Source organism: Castanea sativa, chromosome 12 (assembly GCF_040712315.1).
Source record: "Castanea sativa cultivar Marrone di Chiusa Pesio chromosome 12, ASM4071231v1".
Classification (NCBI taxonomy): Eukaryota; Viridiplantae; Streptophyta; class Magnoliopsida; order Fagales; family Fagaceae; genus Castanea; species Castanea sativa.
The window spans coordinates 40439824-40462329 of NC_134024.1; the positions used below are offsets into that span (position 1 = coordinate 40439824).

The 22506-nt window shown below is 34.2% G+C and overlaps 2 protein-coding genes across 2 annotated transcripts; both read left to right on the top strand.

Moving 5' to 3' along the window:
- Nucleotides 1–49: 49 nt before the first annotated feature.
- Nucleotides 50–11196, top strand: LOC142619586 (TMV resistance protein N-like). The gene is made up of 6 exons (XM_075792735.1): nt 50–653; nt 4843–5938; nt 6060–6335; nt 6431–7288; nt 7369–7975; nt 10839–11196. Exons 1-5 carry the CDS (start codon nt 151–153, stop codon nt 7963–7965), a joined length of 3330 nt encoding a protein of 1109 aa, XP_075648850.1. The 5' UTR covers nt 50–150; the 3' UTR covers nt 7966–7975; nt 10839–11196.
- Nucleotides 11197–12563: 1367 nt separating this feature from the next.
- LOC142620673 (uncharacterized) lies at nt 12564–16234 on the top strand. Its single transcript, XM_075794003.1, has 6 exons — nt 12564–12699; nt 13634–13744; nt 13989–14123; nt 14257–14379; nt 15055–15177; nt 16101–16234. Exons 1-6 carry the CDS (start codon nt 12564–12566, stop codon nt 16157–16159), a joined length of 687 nt encoding a protein of 228 aa, XP_075650118.1. The 3' UTR covers nt 16160–16234.
- The last annotated feature ends 6272 nt before the right edge of the window (nt 16235–22506 follow it).

A 22506-nucleotide genomic window follows, 5' to 3' on the forward strand; every position in this document is an offset into this window, starting at 1 on the left:
TCTTTCTCAAAAAATCCACTTTAAATCATATTCTTCTTTCCTAGCTAGTTATTTTACTTTCCACACACATCCTTCAAATTGTTTTTTTACTAATTTATTTTTTATCCTTATTGTGGTTCAAGATTTACCAACATATTTCCATTGGATTCAATGAGTACTCAAGGAGCCTCACTGTTGTCATCATCATCTTCTTCTTCAAGACGGTGGATATATGATGTTTTCCTTAGTTTCAGAGGTGAGGACACGCGCAATAGTTTTACTGACCATCTATATGCTTCTTTGCAACGTTCGAGTATTTCTACCTTTAGAGACAATGAAAAACTAGAGAGAGGAAAATCTATTGCACCAGAACTATTGAAAGCAATAAAAGAATCGAGATTTGCTATTGTTATTCTCTCAAGAAACTATGCATCTTCGACATGGTGTTTGGATGAACTTGTAGAGATCATTCGATGCATGAAGGAGATGGAAATGACCGTTTTACCTATATTTTATAAAGTGAACCCATCTGATGTACGAAATCAGAAGGGAACTTTTGCACAAGCTTTTGCTAAGCATGAAAAACGTTTGAAGGGGAACACAGAGAGGGTGCAAACTTGGCGAGCCACTTTGAGTGAAGTGGCCAATCTCTCCGGGTGGCATTCACAAGATAGGTAAAGTAGTTTGACTTTTTAAAAAATGTTTCAAATAGCTCTTCCTATATATATATATACCATGAATTACATCATACAATATGATGTTTTGACTATAATATATTTTATGTTAAATCCGCCCACATTATACATGATAGGTAATTTATATTACTTTGAACAGAGTAAGATTTGATTTTTTTTTTTTTTTTTAGGAAATAAGATTTGATGATTTGATCCTTTAATTTATCAAGAAATATCTCATTAAATAGTTTTAAATTTAAAGTATAGAATATGATAAGGTTAAAATTGTTAAATAAGAAGATTCAAAATAAATCTCAATCTTTGGAAGGTGGGAGAAAAAAAATAAGAATAATAAAAGAGTTTTTTTTAAAAAAATTTATAGAATAATACTAAACATAATTACTTAACAATATGATTTTAGAACCCAATAGCGTAAACAATGGACAATGGATTAACATGTTGACCGTGATCAAATTTCATATAAGTTCAGAGTTAAAAAATTGATCTGTTGCAAAGATGTAAAAAGTAAAAACACTTATTTGATGTGAATATTTTTATTAATGTAAGAAAATATCATATGTTAAATCAAAATTACAAACATTTCATGTATAAGCAATAAATAAATAAATGTGTGTGTATGTTATTATTTGGATTTTTTTATTATTATTATATATATGTATATATATTTAGCTTAGCCCCCTTGAAAAAATTTGCTGACTCTGCTACTGTGTTCAACCGCTACAAGTATCACCAAAATCTAAAAGCAATGAAAATGGTAAAAATCACACAAATTTGATGATGAAGTAAAAATAAAATAAAATAAATAAAAAGCCAATTCACCTCCCATTGTCGTTGCTGCAAAACTCTAGAATTCCTCTAAAAAACTTCTCAACGAATGAACTTGTTTTCAATTATCAGAACTTTGATGCTCTAAAGAAGCATTTGGATGGAAAAACTAATGAACACACTAGTATGCTTAACAACTTTTGTGGTTTTGCAATAAATCAAATTAGGCTAAAGGTTGTAAAAGCATGGGGAAGGATTTTTTGTATAGGCTTAGTGAAAGAAGGCTCCCTTTAAATAGTTTTCTAGGTCAAGGAGTAACATTATATTGAAAAATTAGGTTAAGTTGTTAGACTAGAAAAGATAGTTAACTTCTTACTAAAATCACAATTGAGAAAATTTGTTTAAGTTTGGGTCAATAGAATGTCAAGCTGAGGGTTTGTAAACTTTTTGTATGAAGTTTACTCGAACGAGTCTTCTCATGCTTGATTTCTTCAATGTTACTCCTTCACTTGATACTAAGCAAACTATTTAAATACAACTCTCTCTAACACTTATTAAACTTAACACGGGAATTAGCCAACACAAATGTAAAACCTAACCATTACAAATAAAGTAGCAATAGAATTAAACTCCGTTATTATAATTAGTCGAAATAAAATTCTATTTAAAAAAGAGCTTTAAATTTGAATTGATTAAAATTATAAACATAGTTGTGAGGGCCTTAATTTAGCCAAATAAAATTTCTTTAATAAAATAGCCACATTATGAAAAATAAAATAGCCACAGATTTTTTTTTTTTTTTTTAAGTTGTGTTAATTATTATACGCATTGTATATGTTCCTTGTGGCTCACTACATAAGAGCCTAATATGTCGCACAAAGTGCTTATGTTATATGACTTTCTATAATAAGTATATTAAAGTTATTCATAAATATTGGTTTAAAATAAACTTTATTATCAAATCTTCAACCCGTTTAAATACTATTTTAAATTATACTATTAAAAGTTCAAAGAATTTCAAGTTACTTTAATCATCTATATATCATAGTTTTTAAGTTTATGTCGTAAACTTTCTCTCAAAAAAAAAGTTTGTGTCGTTAAGGCCTCGTTTGGGAGGAGGGAATAAAATGGAAATGAATAAAAAAATAATTTTAGAATATTCTTTTATTCCCTTATTTGGGAGTTTTAATTTGATAGAGGGAATGAACTTCCATTCCGTTGTTTGAAAGTTTAAAAATGAGGGAATAGAATAAATACGAGAGAATAGAATAAGTAGGAGGGAACACTCATTCTTCTCTAGTTCCTTAAAATCTCAAATTTTCATTCTTCTCGAAATTGGGAGAAATGGGAGGGAATAGAATTAGATTTAATAAATTTTTTATTAAAACTCCCAAAATACCCCTATATATTCAACCCTTTATTTTAAAATTGGAGGTCTAATAGTAATATTGTCATAAAATGATTTCATTCCATTCCCTTCATGTTATCCCCAAACAAGATTACTTACGTTCCATTCATTTTCATTCTTTTCCATTTCTTTAATTTAAAAGATCCAATTAAGGTTACTTAATTTCATTCCATTTCATTCTTTTCCATTCCTTTCTCTTACTTAAATACATTCAATTTTCACAATGTAATTTAAATTTCTTTTGTCTTATTTTTGTTACCTATTTATTATTCAATTTAATGATAAAAGTGAAATGTTTGTGTTTTCATAGTTCAAAAGTTACTGTGGTAGAGAGGAGATTTGAACCCTAAATATTTTTATTGGAAACATCAAGAGTTGTTGATTGAGCTACAAAACTCTTTTAACATATAAGTGAAATATTTTCCCCCATAACATTTATAACTTTTAATGAACTTCTGCTAGTGCGCACCAATAGTATATGTAAAACTGAACATATTTTATGCATCAATAATTTGAGATGCACTTGGACCTTGTGGAGCCCTGAAAAGATGAACCATGAAAAGATTAACCAAAATACTTGCTTCATGTACAATTTTTTATTGCATGAATAATTTGGAATGTACAGTTGCTCAAGCAATTACAAATTCTTGTGGCTGCTCTACTTAATATCATATTCTCTCAGAGAGAGAGAGAGAGAGAGAGAGAGAGAGAGAGAGAGAGAGAGAGAGAGAGAGAGAGAGAGAGAGAGAGAGAGAGAGAGAGTGAAAAAATTGTCAAACTTATATGTGGAAACAGAGCTGTCAAAAAAAAAAATCTGGGTAAACTCATTATAAGTTACTTGTTGTAATAGTAGAAGTTCTACTTCGAATATTAATTTGTTGTGAAAAACATGTAAATAAAAACGTAAGCAATTCTAGACACAAATGTTAACATAATTTGATAAAATCTATGGCTACATTCAAGGGCAATACTAACCAAAAGAAAATGAAATGTTACATTCACAACAACAATTTCACAATATATCCTAGGCAACAAGTTGCAACTAGTTGCCTTTATTTTAGTGGTGGGCTTAGATTAGAACGAGTAATAACTTCCCACCTAAAATTTGTTATGAAATATTGTAAACATAGCATTACTCACAAAAAATCCCACTAAAAATTATGAGAAAAAAATAACTACACTCCCATGTCCCAATTGTCATAAAGATAAAGAAATACAAGTTATCATTTCAGCCAAAGTTGTTCTTCACCTTTTCAACATTTTATTAGACATTTATTATTTCCATATGGGCAATATTTAACTCAATTAAATGCAATGGAACACAAAGAGACCTTTGTTTTTATTTATTTATTTGTATATATTTTTAATATATGACATTTGCTCCTAATGATTTTTTTTTTTTTTTTTATCATCATACTAAGACACCATTTGGTTTTGAGGGTAAACAGGGAGCAAACCCAAGATCTCTTATTTGACGATAATAAACTTTACCAATTAAACTAAGTAAAACCCTAAGTAACTTTTGTTTTAAGAGAACGCATTGTGTTATAAAAGCAAATCGTACATTCAAAATATCTTTCTTTCTTTATTTTTTCTTTTTTTTTTTTTTCTTTTTGTTGACAATGGGGAAAAATTCCTAGTGTTGCTTATACTATCCTAGGTCAAAAACTTATCAGATTCAAAACCCATCCGAACATGGAAACATAGGTAGCATGAAATAAGATTTTTTTTTTTTTTTAAATCCAGCTAATATTCATATTTATAATATTAAGTATATAGTGCATATGTCTCAAATTAAGCCTAGGTTTCTTAAGGAATGAAACTAAACTAAAATGATACATTCAGATTTTACATTATAAGTTGTATATACATTTATTTGTTGGGATTTCAGTCTTAATCAACTATACTAAATGCTATATATCTGCAAAATTTTCTAATTTGGGTCTTTTCATGGGAGGTTCAAACTCACTATTTATTATTCCCTCCTCATTGTAGGCCCGAAGCAGAAGTTATTGACAATATTGTGAAAGTGATAATAAATAAACCGAGTTATACATTCTTTGTAGCTACCGAGGGACTAGTAGGAACAATTTCCAGAGTTGAGAAATTGATGTCACATTTAGCTCTAGAGTCAAATGGTGTTCGCATTATAGGAATTTGGGGAACAGGAGGAATGGGTAAAACAACTCTAGCAAGAGTTGTTTACAGTATGATTTCTAATCAATTTGAAGCATGTAGTTTTATTGCTGATGTCAGGGAAGTTTACGAAAAATATGGCATACTTCAGTTACAACAAAAACTTTTGAATGATCTTTTGATTCTAAGAGACTTGAATGTAAAAGATGTTGATAATGGAGTTTACATGATCAAGAATACGTTACGTCACAAAAAGATTCTTCTCATTATTGATGATGTAAATGAATTAGACCAGTTGAACAAATTAGGTGCAAAGCATGATTGGTTAGGTTCAGGTAGTAGAGTTATCATAACAACAAGAGATGTGAAGTTGCTAAAGACACAAAAAGTAGATGGAATATATGAGGCTGAAGTATTGAGTAATGATGAAGCTTTTCATCTTTTTAATTCAAAAGCTTTTGACAAAGAGCATCCTACTAAAGATTATCTAGAGCTATCTCAAGCCTTTGTACATTATGCTAATGGCCTTCCTTTAGCCATTGAGGTTTTGGGTTCCCTCATGAACGGAAGAAGTACTTCTGAATGGAAAAGTGAATTAGATAGGATTAGAGAATTTCCTGAAAGAAAAATTCTCAATGTACTTCAAATAAGTTATGATGGACTACATGAAACAGAGAAGAAAATTTTCTTGAATATTGCATGCTTCTTTAATCATAAGAATCAAGAAACTGTTATTCGAATATTAGATTGTCTTGAGATTCACCCTAAAATTGGATTAAGTACTCTTATTGAAAAATCTCTCATCAAGTTGCGAGACAATCAATTGTGGATGCATGATTTACTCCAAGAAATGGGTCGAGATATAGTCCGTAAAGAGTGTCTGGAGGACCAACCTGAGAAGCGTAGTAGATTGTGGTTTTCTGAAGATATTGACAATGTGTTCACAAATAATACGGTAAGAGCTTATTGAAAGAACCCAAGAATATACCTAACTAATTCAACATAGTTTAGCATAAAATAGTTTTGGTAATTATACATTTTACAATTCACTAATCCACTTTGTTCATGATTATTAGGGAACAGAAGCAATTCAAGGCATCGTCTTAACGTTTCTAGGAACAGAAGGGGCACACTGGAATTGTGAATCATTTTCAAAGATGAATCGTTTGAAACTCCTCATAATTGAAGATTCTCACCTCATGTATGATCCCAAATATCTTCCTAATGACTTAAGATTTCTTAATTGGCGTGGATACCCTTCAAAAAATTTGCCAACAAGTTTCCTACCAAATAAGTTGATTGAACTTCACTTGTGTTTTAGCAACATTGAACGACTTTGGACAGACACAAAGGTAATAATTACCCTTCTACAATTTTTCTTTCAATAGTTTCATTAAACTACAAGATTTTTGAAGCTAAAAACTATTTTGTTTATGGCTTTTTACAGTCTTGGGAGATGTTGAAAAAGCTTACTGTTCTTAATCTAAAAGGCTGTAAAAATCTCAAAAGTCTTCCAAGAAAATTTGAGATGGAGTCTCTAAAGATCCTTATTCTTTCCAATTGCTCAAAAATAAAAACAATTCCAGAATTTGGGGAGAATATGGGACGTGTAACAGAGCTTTACTTTGATGGCACTGCTATTACAAAACTACCCACATCAATTGGGAATTTGAGTTGCCTCAATTCACTGAGTATAAAGGATTGCAAAAATCTTATGACTCTTCCTAGCACCTTTTTTAATATGACGTGGCTTAAAAATCTCAATCTTTCTGGATGCTCAAAACTACTAGAGAACTTGGAAAGTGCCGAAAGTGTGGATATGGTCAGAACTTTTAATAAAATAGATTGCAAATTGAACTCAAAAAAAAGTGTGGATATGTTGAGAAGTTCTGATCCTATGGGCTTGCTATCGTCTTCAATATTTGGTTTGTCTTTTTTGACCAAATTGAATTTAAGTAATTGCAATCTCAAGGAAATCCCCAATGATATTGCTTGCTTATTCTCTTTAGAATGTTTAGATCTAAGTGGAAATAATTTTGGTTGCCTTCCAAAAAGCATGGCTCAACTATCTAATTTGAATAAGTTGATTGTGAATAATTGCACAAGTCTTCAATCCTTTCCGAAGCTTCGTTTAAATATAGGTTTTATTAGTGGATATGGTTGCTCCTCATTGGAAACGTTACCGGATCAATTGAAACCAAATTCTTCATTTGAGCCAATTCTCCTACTTTCAAATTGCAGCAAACTGACTAGCAATCAAGGATTCATTGACTTGTTTTTTGCAGTGATAAAAAACTCTCCTCAGGTCTCTCTCTCTGTCTCTCTCTCTCTCTCTCTCTCTCTCTCTCTCTCATAGTTCTAAGCATCATGCTTTGTATGTTTCAGGGACTCTCTCCTAACTATTGTTGTAGGGGTAGATATGATGTTGTTTTTCCTGGTAGTGAAATTCCGGAGTGGTTTAGCCATCAATGTATGGGGAATGAAGTGAATATAATGGAACCTTTTTCTCATTTGTGTAATGACTGGATTGGGATTGCTATTTGCGTTGTATTTTGTACTCTTCCACATCAAAAAATTGATGAATGTACAGTTTACTTTCTCTTGAGAGCCAATGGAAAAGGCATGGATGATTATCCAGGCGTCGGCAAAATGGTTTCTTTATCAGATCATATTTGGCTATGTTATTTGCTTCCTCAATACAATTGCTTCTTGGAGGAGGAAAGAAAATCATTGTGGGAATGTGATGCAAATGGATTCCGTGAGATTGGAATTAAAATTTTTAATGAAGAATCAAGCTTGGTGAAGAAATGCGGATTGCGTGTGGTATACAAGAAAGACATTGAAGATCTCAATCATAATGTGGTTCAATGTAGCAACAACAGCATCATTCCTTATGAGGGCTTGAAAGAGTCCCTGAATTTATGGCCCATGGTAAATATTGTGAGGAGTCAAGTCAATACAAGGAACGTGGTGAAGAGCTAAGCAATTACATGTAAGTCACTGTCATTGTCTTTCTTCTTAATTCAACTTCTGTTGGTTGCTGCATTATCTTTGTCTCTTCAGAGTACATTTATAAATGGATTGCCCACCATATGTTTGATTAGAGTTATCAATGAGACTCCTAGCAGTTTGACTAGAATGAACAAATAATGGTAAGAAATAGTTTTTTGTTGGAAAGCTTTAAACGTAGAAGAATTCATCAAAATTGGAAAGTTTTTACTGCCAAATGTACTAGTTTATTGTTCTATCTCATGTTGTTTTCTTCCAAACAACAAATACTGAATAATAGATAGTATCAAATAGTAATATTACTAAATGGCCTTAGCCATGTGCTACCATTATTCTGCAATGTTAGGAAAAACATCTTACACTTGATCATCCCATGTGATGCTTTTGCAGAGGCATGGGTGAGAGCTTAATGTTATTTGAATCTCATGTAAAAGTGACATATTTTTCCTCTGCATTTCGTTGGTTAGATTTTTCTTTCTTTTCTTTTTTTGTTTCCTCCTGTTATATTTCATATTGAATTGATGATACACTTTTATAAACATCCAAGTATATACATATGGTTCCAATCTTATCATATTTCTCCAAAGGGATTTTCAATAAAATTGCTTAGGTTCTCTAAAAGTTGTGGCAGATGTCCCATTTAAAGATACTTTCAGAGGGAATTCTGAATTAGTTCAGAAACTCAATAGCCAAAATAATGCTTAGAGAATTTTCCTAATTCCTGTTTGTGTTGCTCACAAGCTCATAAGGCCTCATTCCAAATCTGGGTCTTATTTTGTTGAAAAAGGAAAATGGTCGTTGCATACCAGGAATTGTAGGAACCAAGCCAGTAGGTCTTTTATTAATCTTACTAGCACAACCTTAAGTGAGGACCCTGGGCATTGCAACCAATTATGTAGGTTACAATTACCTTCCAAAATGATTATCGTTTTCTGAAATTTTTTTTTTTCTTTTTGAAATTTCTTCTTGTTAGGGTAGAATTGAGAAGACATCTACGGATTAACGTCCTTTGTGTCCAAAATACTGAAAGCGTAGACCATATTTTCCCCCCTTTTCATGTAAAGAAATCTGGCTTTGTTTGATCTGTCCATTAGAACGGATTTCATTCAGCCTTACTTGATTCAGGCATGGATGAAAGGCATCCAGGGCCATTGTGAGAACTTAAAGTACCTTTTGTTGTCTTTTGTCTCTAATTTATAGTCTATTTGGACTTACATGAACAAGGCAATAGTGAACTTAAAGTAATTGTTAAAGTTTGATTCAATGTGTAGGGCAACCAACCATGTTGGACAAGAACTGTAAGGGTAAAAGAAGGAAAGGGGATCCAGTTTCTTTTTGTAAAAAATAGAGGTCCAGGTTTGTGGTTGGTTGTTTCAGCTAAGTTGTTAAAGATTCTATTGTGACGGCAGCTTTATTGGCTTTTTTATGAAGGATTTTTTAGGATTCTAGCTTTGGGATTTCTCTCTGTTAGGGTGTGTTTGTTTGGAGTTGAAATAGGGTGGATGGAAAACTTTGAAGAGAAAACGGGAAGGAAAATTTTTTTGGAGTGTATTTGGTTGGGTGAGGAGGAAGGAAAATAAATGGTGGGACTTAGGTGTTTTCTTCTCAGGTCCACCAAAAAGTTTTCTCCCCGAAATAGAGAGAAAACTGAAGGGAGAAAATGAGGTTGCTTAATGGACAAAAATGTCCTTGTGCACTTGCACATGAGCTTTGTCCGTACATTGCTCTTCACTTTTTTTTTTCTTCCTCCTGGATGTTGCCCTTTTCTTTTTCTTTCTTTTTTTCCTCTGGACGTTGCCTCTTCTTCTTCTTCTTCTTCTTCCTCCTAGACGTTGCTCATATTCTTTTTTATTTTTTCTTTTGCTTTCTTTTGTGTTTTTTTTTTTTTTGGTTGTTTGTCACTTTTTTTATTTTAATTTGGCATCATTTTTAACAAGGATACATGAGTAAATTTATACAAACTCACTTTTTCCATCTCTCCACTTTTTCACTCCCAACCAAACAAAAAAGAGGGAAATTAAAATCTTTTCAATCCTTCTATTTTTCCATCCTCTCACCATTTTCTATCCTCCCACTTTTCCACCCCTCCAATCAAACGGACCCTTAGTATTCTTAGAAGCATCAAAGAGGTGGTAGAGATACCTAATAGAGAGGTTGTGGTGAAGGACATTCAGCAGTCTACAAATGTTTGGGATTGACAGGGTAGATGGACGTTTTGCCAAAGTCTTGATCTCTAGCAACCATTGCTCCTAAGTCTTTATGAACAATAGTTTGGATAACAGACAGAGGACTCCTAATCTTTTCTTGTGCTATTTTGGTTCCTTTGTTTCAATGTACCAAAAAAAGAATGGCAAGAAAAGGTTTTTGTTGGCGTTTTAAAAGCAGTAGAAATCATGTGCTGGAAAGCAAGTAAAGATCAAAATTGGAAAGCTTTTACTGCCAAAGGTATTATTAATTTATTGTTTTATCCCATGTTTCCATTAAAAATTTTGATTATGGGTTGTCCTCAGTTTAGAAGTCCATAAGCACAAGCTGATTGGTAAGAAAAGGCATGACAAATTTACAGGTAATTCAAATTGAATAGATTAGAATTCTAATTCTTATATTTTCCTTGTTATCCTTTACATATAATTTGGCTTGCTTTGATTTAAAGTATGAAAAAGGGGTTTTATTTGTTTGGAACTATTAAAAGGCTTTCTTGTTTTTTCTTGTCATTTAGAAATCTGCTTTGGTTAGATCTGTCCATCAAAACTGATTTCTTTCAGCCTTACTCGATTCAGGCATGGAGATCCTTTCCCTGCCACTAATGTGGTTATGTATAGTAAAAGTTTGATTTCTATGTGCAGGTAGCTAACAGTTTCGAATAAAGTAAAGCCTCAACAGTGGAAAAATAAGTCCAAATGTTTATAGTCATCCAAATGGCAACCAATCCTGAAATGTGGGGGGGATTCAATTTTGTTTGTAAAATTAGAGATAGGTGTATGGTCATGACTGGTTGTTTCAACTGGGCTGTTAAGGGTTCTATGATAGCAGCTGTTTTGTCTGTGTGAAGGATTGTTAAAGATGCAAGCCTTCAAGCTTTGGGATTTCTCTCTATTAGTATTCTTAGAAGTAATGTCTTCTCATAAACTATATTACACTACAAAAATTAGTTGTCATGTTCAAATAGGTATTACAAAAAAAAAATCAAAGTTGTTTGGAGAGAATAGTCCCTTGTATCTCTTAGAACTTTGCTCTCAGATTTCATATTTGTCTATCAAGATTATTTACCTTTTTAAAAACAGAAAAATAAATAAATTCTTATGTAGTTGAATAATTTTCGGTCAATATTTAAACACTTGAGCTACTACTTTGTTTATATAATTGAGTTGTTGACTCTTTGAAAACACTATTATCATGAACAACTGAATGCTCGGCTCTAACATGATCATGATTATAGATAACAATGGAAGAATCCGTGAAAATCATGTAGAAATACTAGATTATCTTGGCCTTTACCATTAGGGGTTCTTATTGACAAATCTCTCATAAAAGTTAGTGACGATGGTTAGTGGATGCATGATTTACAACATAAAATGGGCAAGAACATAGTTTATCAAGAGTTCCCTACAGAGCCTGGAAAGTGTAGTAAATTGTGGTAATATATTTAAAGACAATGTTCTTACAAAAAATATGATAAGAGGTTATTTTGAAAACTTGAGCACATACCCTTTTATATAATTCAATTGACTTTGAACGGTTTTGGTAATCTTACATTTTACAATTCATTAATCCTTTGTTCACGATTATGAACATAACCAATTTAAGGCATAGTCTTAAAGTTACTTGAACCAAAATAGGCATATTGGAATTCTGAGAGTCCTTTTTAAAAACATATCATCTTAAATTGTTCATAATTGGTAATTTTCACCTTTTGTTAGTTTGGTATAATCTTGAAACATCTTCCTAATAGCTTAAGCTTTCTCCATCAAAGTTGATACCCTTCAATGGAATCCTAGAGAAATTGGTTCTTGAAGATTATATAAATTTACCTAGGTGCACCCATCAATTGGAGCTCATAAAAAAAAAATTTAAAAACTTAAGGGCCTATTTGGTAAGAGATTTTTATTAATGTTGTTTAAGTTTTGTAGAAATACATGTGAGTAAAAAAGTGTGGAAATATGTACTGTGGTGTTTAAACAACAGTTTTTGTTGTTTAAATACCGTTACCAAACGGAGCCTAAATTTCATAGTTGTAAACTCTTGATATTATCTCAATAAAATTTCTAAACTTTTGACTGAAAAAATTATAATAACAAAAATTAATCGAGTAGTCTCTCACGCCTCCAAGAGAGAGAGAGAGAGAGAGTGGTGCATCCTTACTCCCAGTCACGTGCCATTTTGGCGCCCAAAAGTCCCCTCAAATTCCAATCACTATCCTTGCTCACTCTCTCTCTCTCTCTCTCTCATAAACATCCAGTACAAGTACAACCAAATATCTTCAATTCCTCAAAAAGAAAAATCCCCAAACCCATCTGAAACACAAAGATAAAAAAAATTAGGGCCTTTTTCGTTTACGTATCTGAAACACAATGAAGCGACGAATTTCCAAAACTACCCATAAAGATCTATCACCGATCATCGGAGCAACTCCACCACAACAACGGCACCGTGGAGTTCGGAGCTCTGATTTCCGCATTCCAAATCCAACCTCCCAATCAATCAAAGGTTCTTCTCCTTAATCATTCATTTTTCATCGTGTAATTGATTTTTCATTTATGTTCAAATTTGTTCCAGTTGAGGTTAATTAACAAGTTCTAAGTTCGAATTGGGAAAAAATTTTAGCATGGAAAATGGATTTATATACAAATAGGGTTTAGAAATTTCATAGAGAAAAATTAGGAAACTAGAGTATAATGCTGGTTTTGGTACGCTAAGAAACAATGACAAAAAATGCGTATCGCTAACTGGCCCATTTCATGTTCTCGCTTGCATGTGATATTGATGCATAGCTAAAATGACTCACCAAAGTGAAGCTTGTTGTTCATGCCTAGAATACTAATTTAAATAAATATTTAAAATGGCGTATCCCGAGGTAGATTCCTGAACTTGAGATTGTGACCTGTCAATTTTGGGTGGAAAGCATGTGCCAATGCACCAAGGCTTTGACTTTTATGCCTGAAAAAATCTAGTACAACAAGCTTTTGTGCTAGAACTTTGCCATTATTCTAATGTAGCAGGTTGTCAGTAGTGAAAAAGTTGCGGATATATATGAAAGTGATAGACAATCAATCACAATCTACCACATAAGATAGTTGTGGAAAATTGTATGGTTCTAGAATTACTCTTTATGCCTTGAATACTTAGTATTGAAATGCATTCTCTTACGCTAATCAACAGATTTGATGTGGGCTCTTTGGCATATACATCATGATTCTTTTTTTGGATTTTATTTCTTGTATGAATTTTTATGGATGTGTTATAGTCATCCCTTGTACAATTTATTTGTTTGAATGTTATTAGGCAAATGCTTTGGCCTATTTCTCTAATTTTTTTCCACTGCACTTACCATTATGCACTATGGCATACTGCTTCACAACAAAATCAGTTAAATTAAATTGTTGTTTCCTACTAATTTGTTTCATTTTTCATTTCCTTGTAGATATCAGCTGCAGGAAAAGAGTAAAGCTTACAGATCTTGATGTCAATATTCCCTTAAGTTGCAGAAGAAATGCTTCTTCTACTCCTTTAGAAGGAAGACTGAGTCCGAGATGTAAGTTTCTAGTGCTGCCCATACATTGCTTTGCTTTTCTGGAGCTGCATATTCCTTGGGTTCTTGGTATAACTTGTTGTTTTCCTTTTCTTGAAGTAAAAATGTTGTTTCTCTTTGTGCTAAATGTTTAAATATATACAAGCTCTATTTTCATAATTATGTTGTATTTCTAGTGGCACCAATCAAAAGCAATTGGAACTCGTTTTTGAAAATATTAATCATTCCATTTGAATGTAACTTGAAGCTGATGACCCCAAAACTTCCGAATTTGCATTTTTTAAGAAATTGAAGGAAAATTCAGGCCACAAATACCAATCCCATACATTACATAAAGAAGAAAACCAGTCAAAGAAGTTCAAAATTAGTGACTGTTCTGGAGGTAAATGTTCAGAAATGCATCTCAACTGCAATTTGGGTTTATTTGTGTTTTTTTTTTTTTTTTTTTTTTTTTCCTAGTCTTAAAGGCACTTGTCTGGACATGATTATTTACTTGCTTTCTCTGTACTACGCAGGAAACCCAAACAGTGTCAAATTTAGCTGTAAGGACTTCAGTTCCTCATTGCTTGCTGAAAATGTCACACCTAGTAACTTTAGCTCACACCTGTCACCTCTTGGTGGGGCATCAAAGAAATCAGGTGTGTGCTGTAAAGTGGTTTTTTATTTTCTTTTTTCTTTCAATGGTATGCTTCTGATTAGTATTTCTTTTTTGTTTATTCTATCAATAAAAAGGGAAGAAAATCATGACAACAAATTATTGCTCCTAATTTTTTAATAATGTTACGGTAATCTTCCTTGTAAATAAATGGAGATTGTTCTCTCTTATTTGAACGTGAAATCTAATTTTTGCACCCTTTTTGTGACTTTATTATAACCTCTTAGTGTTGTGTGAAATAGCTCCTCTTCTGATGTCCCAAATGCACTGGCTTATCATTTCTAACATCTTTAAAAATGGCAGATATAAATGCAGTTATATTGACTTATAAACTGAAAAGAAAAAAGAAAAGAAAAGAAGGTTATATTGTACTGTCCTGAGACCACTTTTAGGGAAATCAATTGGTATTCTGAATCCCTAGCAAAAATATTAAAATAATGCTAATGCTTTGTAGGAGGTGAATGCTTGCTTCCTTCATTGTTGACCACTTGCTTCTTGGTAGTTGATTCCTAGTGATTCATATCCGTTGCCGCCCATGCACTATGACACTTTTGGGGGGCTATTTGACATGCATAGAATTAGAGAGCCATCTAGGAAGCTCTTTTAGTAGGCACTTGTCTGGACATGATTATTTAGGTGCTTTCTCTGTACTATGCAGGAAACCCGAACAGTGTCAAATTTGGCTGTATGGACTTCAGTTCCTCATTACTTGCTGAAAATGTCACACCTAGTAACTTTAGCTCACACCTGTCACCTCTTGGTGGGGCATCAAAGAAATCAGGTGTGTGTTGTAAAGTGGCTTTTCTTTTCTTATAATGGTATGCTTCTGATTAGTATTTCTTTCTTGTTTATTCTATCAATAAAAAGGGAAGAAAATGATGACAACAAATTATTGCTCCTAATTTTTGAATAATGTTACAGTAACCTTCCTTGTAAATAAATGGAGATTGTTCTCTGTAATTTGAACGTGAAATCTAATTTTTACTCCCTTTTTGTGATTTTATTATAACCTTTTAATATTGTGTGAAATAGCTCCTCTTCTGATGTCTAGAATGCACTAGCTTATTATTTCTAACATCTTTAAAAATGGCAGATATAAATGCAGTTATGCTGACTTATAAACTGAAAAAAAAGAAAAAGAAAAGAAGATGGTTATATTGTACTGTCCTGAGACCACTTTTAGGGAGATCACTTGGTATTCTGAATCCCTAGCAAAAATAATGCTAATTCTTTGTAGGAGGTGAATGCTGCTTCCTTCATTGTTGACCACTTGCTTCTTGGTAGTTGATTCCTGGTGATTCATATCTGTTGCTGCCCATGCACTATGACAATTATGGGGGGCTATTTGACATGGATAGAATTAGAAAGCCATCTAGGAATGCTATTTTAGTAGGCTTGGGTTAGACGAATTTGTGATTTTAGTATTTTAAAAGGTGAGAGAACACTATTAGGCTTCAACATTCTTAAGTAAAATATTCACCACTGCTTTATAGTGTTCTGCTTCATAATCTAATGTTACATGATTCATAGTATCTTTAATCATGATTTTTTGTACATTGTCATATATCCTCATTAATGTTCTCATTTTGTAAATGACGATGCCAAATTAGAACCACTAATGAACTTGCTCAGTTTGCAATATATCTCGTGGATTTGGAATCCGGAACTTTGAAATGATATTTTGACTTCTTTATTGGTTGGCAGAGGGAAATTCACCGGAAGCTTATACAACCTCAGCAGGTATATGCTGCCTGCATACATGAAAATATTGAGAAATATAGCAATGTGTTGAATACTGGGGTTATGTATGCTTTATTTGTTAGCTAATATCATGGAAGGAAAGGATGAAAAAATATAAATTTTTCCAACTTATTAAGCATTTTTTTTTAAATTCCAAAATTTATTTTATCCTTGGCAATCCCATGGAGTTCTATTGCTTGTTTAAGGTAGATTATAACAATCTTTTTCCACTTCCAAATCTCACAACTAGAGATGCTGGTGCAATGCTTTGCTGTATAGTCTTAAATGCTTGCGACTCTTTATTTTTAGGGGGCCAGCACGGGCATGGAGAAATCTTTTCTAAAAAGAGACATAAATTACGCAAATGGGTTGTAGAGACATCATATCCTCATATTGAAGAACTCTGTTCCAAGGGGTTAGACACATGACCATTTAATAAGTTTTCTCATTTTATTTTAGCCTCATTTCATGGACTTGTAGAAATTTTCTCAGGTATGATTTTGTTTCTTTGCTTCTCAGTCGCCTGTTCCCCAAGAACAACAAAAACAGCGTATGTTCCTTTTGCTTTCCATATGGATGTCACTTCTTCTGTTGGTGTTGGTGTTGGTGTTGGCATTAGTGTTGGGTGTGGGTGTTGGTGTTGGTGATTAAGTTGAATAATTATTTCTCTGGCGGGGTTTTAAGAAATCAAAATCAAGGGAAGTTGATATTGATACCAAATCTCAATTTCTCACTTCTTTGGAATTGCATAGTCAGCTCAAAAAATTAAGTCATATGCCTGTGAAGAACTATATGGAACTTGACCATGTTTCACACTTGGATGATGGTCCTTCATCTTGTTGGTTGAATGGATCACCAGAGTGGGTTCTCTCAAATTTTTACACTCCCCCAATCGATGCCAGTATAGCATGTCTCGAGTATGAAATGAGAGAAACCGATTATGAAGTAGGAGGAAGAAGTCCAGTTCTATGCACTCAGTGTGATTCCACTTATGGCTTTCAATCTAAAAGATATGGATCTCTTGCATATAATCATCTCAAAGAACTGGATGACTTACATTATCCAAAAAAATGTTTGATTAAAAGTGGGTCAAATCCTCTTCTTCTGGGTTGGGACTTTGGCAGGAGTACAGAGGAAAGAAACTCTTCTAATACTTGTCAAAATACAGAGCTGAGTGTGTATTCACCTTCATCAAGTTCCTTGGGTGATTATCATCAGCACATTCTGGATGATAGGATAGGCACAAAAGAGTTGAGTGAATCATCCTTCCTGTCAACATATTCTCCAAATGTTATTTCATTCCCAGGTCCTATTCGGCCAACTATAATGACCTTGATTTTGGAAAACAAGTTAAAGACAAGGAAGATATAAATGCTGACTTTAACCATTTTCCTCTAGCTCTAACACTTGCACCAGACTATCTTACTCTGGCTGAAGATCACAAGAATGACACTAAATGCAAAGATAGCAGCATCTTCTTTTCTCCTCATAATCTCAATATAATGAGCAAGGTTTTTGGTGAGAGATATCATCATACTGGTTTTGAAGGTGTCCTCCTTTCCTCTGGACTTGATTTTGATTTAGAATGGGATTGCCCATCATTAAGTGGTTCCTCAAGGAGGCATCATCCACCTGTCAATTATGCTTTTCAATGTCCCAGAAATGAAGGAACATATTCATGCTTTTTACTCAAAGACAAGAGTGAAAGTTTCCTAGATGGTTCAAGCTATAGAGGAACCCTGAGTCATGTCAATGATATTGTTAACATCCAAGACTTGTCATCATTTTATTTCCAAATGCCGCTAGAAAAAGACAGGTCATGCCCTTTGCTGCTCGATAAATCAAGCTGGGATGGAACTTGAGGACAAATTTATTATGATGATAGTAAAGATACTTCCAAGCATTTTGGACATGCTCTTCATGCTTTCAATATACTTAGTTGTAGCTGCACATTATTGTTAATGTAGCTACTTTGTTTACTGGAATTTTCCAATGTTTTAAAGATTTTAAGTATACGGGTCTAGTAAGAGATTACTTGTGAATTTGACACTGCCTTGTCTATTGTCATATGTTGGGGGCAAGTTCAATCTCTCTTGTCATCTCTCAAAAGTTGTTTCTTGAGCCACACCCTGGCACAAGAAGCTACACTTGCCACACAATCTCAAAGAGTCCCACCCCTTAAATTGCAGTGACGTGGCAGTTTGTACACTGTTAAATAAAAGCTGAACTGTGAGATGGACAAGACTAGGTATGAAGAGGATATCAAAGAGGGTGGTGAAGCTTTTGAAGTAACCTTTAGAATCTTAACTTAGGGGGCAGGTGGACTCTAGCTCACTTTTTTTTTTTTTCTTTGAACTACCAAGAAAAGATAAAAAAAAAAAAGTTATACAACATGCTCACAATGGTTTACAAAAGTTCCTGATGCATGTTTAGTCATATAGTTACAAAAAAGGAAGCCCTCTACTCTCTTGTAGTCCATGTCTGCTATTATTAGTGCTAAGCCAGTCCATGGGGTTGTTTGTAGTCTAGTCTACTATTGCTTTGGCATGCTTCTTGTTTGCTAGGATTACTACTCTATCAAATCCCCGGCTTCTAGCTTGGTTATAGAGCTTCTCTGACAGCAGCCAGTTTGGCATTTATTTGTTGGAGATCTGAGAGTATAGCGATAGTACACATGGTTTTTGTTATGTGAAGTTTAAGCTACCAACTAATGTCAGAATAAAACTGTTTAAAACTTCAATTTTATACTCCTACAAAATGTTTGCAGTTTAGAAGGGTTAACTAATCTTCACAATAGCAACACAGGGTTTGAGTTGATTTAGTGCACAAGGATGATATTGCATAAGAAGCTGCTCTCTCTAGACCTCTACCTTGAAAAATTATATTGTTTTAAGATGTATGCAACAAGCTTCTCACAGTCTATGGTTTGTTCATGTTTGGGATCTTGTGTTGATTCACCATGTGTCCAAATTCGATTAGAAATGGGCTCACCGGCAGCTCTATAACAAAAATGAATTGACACCTTGGTTTTTCTGGTTTGCCCTTTGCAGTACCACTAAAATTAAGCCGCTAAAAACGAAGTCAATACCACAAAATAAATAAATACAGAAGACAATTGCATGGTTTATATGGACTTAGACTACGACCCTAATAATAATAATAATAATAATAATATACTATAAATTTAAAAGTAACATTATTATGATTCCCTAACTATCAACAAACCCTAATACTTGAGTGTGGAAACTGGAAAATCTAATGGTGAATCCGGTAGCCTCAACAACCAAGAAAGCTAGCGTTAAGGCTTGTGAGAATTGTGTGGAGGGAGTTTGTAAAGCAAGAAAGTGACATGGGTTGTAGGTATTTAGTCCCTACGAGGTAAGTAGCTCATAAACCCAATGATAACACGTTTGAAAACTCGTGAGGACCTACTCAAGTTTGGGCTAGACAATGGTCATGATCAGAAAATTCCAACTCCAAGTAGACCAAGCCTAAAGAAAGAGGGTGACAAGAACAAACAGTCCACTGACATGATAGAAGGTGGCGGAGATGATGGGTTTGTTAATGGAAATGAAATGCGGTGTCTTATTTTGTGGAATTTTTGCATAAAAAAGTGGGAGAGGCCTCTGAAATTTGGTAAGGGAGACCAGTCCTAAAGGCTAAAAGCACATAATAGAAATTTGGTTTGCCTAAAAATTCAATTGCCCAATTCCATATGCTTAAAAAACTAGTAATTGCGTCAATTACATTTGCGGTTCGAACAACATAATAGATCAAATAAAACAGTGTCCCAATCAGAAATCCTACAACACACTTGCAGTTCGAACAATATAATGGGCGGTGCACTGGTGCCCATGCTAAGGCTTGTTATAAGAACTTTCAGTGTACTCATACTAAACTCATTGCCATGCCTCTATTTTTTATTTTTGAAATTCACAATTTTTCATTCATCCCAATTTAATGTTTATACATTTATCTGATGAATTTTCTGCTTTTGACAATCATGAAAATAGTAAGAAGTGAGATGAGTCCTAACACAAGAAAATGAACACCTAAATAATATTGAAGTCATTATTAAGTATGGGTATGTTGCAATCATTGTTCAGGAAATTATTCATTCTATGGCCAAGAAGAAAGGAAGAGGGGCTAATGGCAATCAAGTTGGACCTTGAAAAGGCTTACGACCGACTTGAGTGGAGCTTCATTAGAGACACTCTTATGACCGACTCGCCTTATATTTTCATCCTTTGCATGGAGGTTTTGGGAGCTCTTATTGAGGATAAATGCCATGAGAAGCTTTGGAACCCGGTTAAATCATCTCAGGGAGGCCTCGCCTTTTCGCACTTATTTTTTGCGGACGACTTTATGCTCTTTGCTAAGGCTGACCGGAAAAATTGTGTTGCAATAAGAGAGGTTCTTGACTGCTTTTGTACCTTATCAGGGCAAAAAATTAGCGAGGAGAAATCTCGGGTCTATTTTTCTCCAAATGTAGATCAGAACATGAGGGAAGAGCTTTGTGAGGTGTTGGGTTTCCGGTCCACCCCCTCCCTCGGAAAGTACTTGGGTTTTCCCATTGAACACAAGGGTACCCCTCAAGATTTTAGTTTTCTAATTGATCGCATTTAGAGCAAACTAGCTGGTTAAAAGGCAAACTTGCTATCTTTTGCGGGCAGAGTTGTTTTGACCCAAACAGTGACCTCTACCATTCCTAATTACACGATGCAATGTGTGGCCTTTCCTCCTAAAATTCTTGAAGGTGTGGACAGATTGAATAGAAACTTTTTGTGAGGCTCATCGGATAGGAAGAAAAAGCTTCACCTTATAAGATGGTAGAAAGTCATAAGAGAGAAGGAGGCTGGAGGCCTAAGTATTCAAGCAGCTAAACCAAAGAATGATGCATTGTTGGCTAAGCTATATTGGAGGTTCAAAACTAAAAAAATCTTCTTTATGGGTTCGTGTCCTATCCCATAAATACTGAGGATTTAGGAGAAGAACCACCAATCTTCTCAAACCCACTTCCTGCTCTTCCACCTGGTCTGGTATCAAAAAGGGAGAAATCATTGTTAGTAAGGGTGCTAAGTGGGTAGCTGGGAAAGACAGTGAACTATCGCTTTGGTTTGACAAATGGCTGAGCATGGGTACCCTTAGAAGCCGCATCCATGGCCCGCTTAATAGAGGAGAGGAAGAATTCAGATTGAAGGATATAGCTAGCTTCCATGGATGGAATTTGGATGGGATCTCCGTCTCCTTCCCTAAGGATATTCTTATGGAAATGAAAGCCACTCCTATTCCCTATTCTAAGTCAAGAGAGGATAGTTTATCATGGAGCTTATCTACCAGCGGCGAATTCCAAATTTAGGATGCATATCGGTTAGCCAATGCCTGTGATAATTATCCAATGGATCGTCCATTCAATGGAGTGTGGGTGTGGAAAATTCCAAGTATTCCTAAAATCAAGTGCTTCCTTTGGCAATGTTGTCATAAAAGTATTCCAGTGTGTGGCCTCCTCGCCGAAAGAGGTATGAATATCTCTCTGTTGTGCCCCCTATGTAATTTAGCCCTTGAGACGGTCAGCCATGCTCTTAGAGACTGCTCAAAGGTACAAATTTTCTAGAATTATTTCTCTCCCCCGTTTTCTAGTTCTAGTTTTTATGGCACCCATTTTCTGGACTAGTTGAGGATAAACTGTAAGTCTAAGGAGCAGTGTGCTGTTTCTAAGATAGATTGGGCCATTGTTTTCCCCGTAGCTGTCTGGTGTTTATGGTTGCATCGGAACAGTGTTGTTTTTGGGAAACCAAACATTTGCAAAGACTTAAAGGCTGAGACCTTAGCCAAAGCTACTGAGATGGCCTACCTGGGCATCACCGAGAAGTATAATCAAACAAAAACAAAGATTCAAGTTAGGTGGCTGCCTCCACCCCTCAATTGGTTTAAGTTAAATTCTGATGGTTCGTCCATAGGCAATCTCGGCCTGGCTGGAGGAGGTGGTTTGCTTAGAAATGAAGATAAAGGAAATGCAAGAGCTATAGGTTGTGCCACTAGTGTTGCAGCTGAATTATGGGCTTTAAGAGATGGAATTCGCCTATGTAACTCCCTTAAAATCCCAGCGGTGGTTTTTGAGCTTGATGCAAAGCTGGTTGTTGATCTTCTGAAGAAAGACTTGGAGAAAACTAATGGCATTGATGTGCTGGTAGCTAATTGCAGAGAAGAGCTTAAACAAATTCCTTTGGTGCGAATCCAACATTGCTATAGGGAGGCAAATACATGTGCTAATGCTCTAGCGCGTAGGGGAGCGATTATGGCTCAAGATTTTACTATTTTTATGGAACCCCCATTTGATGTTGTTTTTTTGCTTAGCTTAGATTCTGCT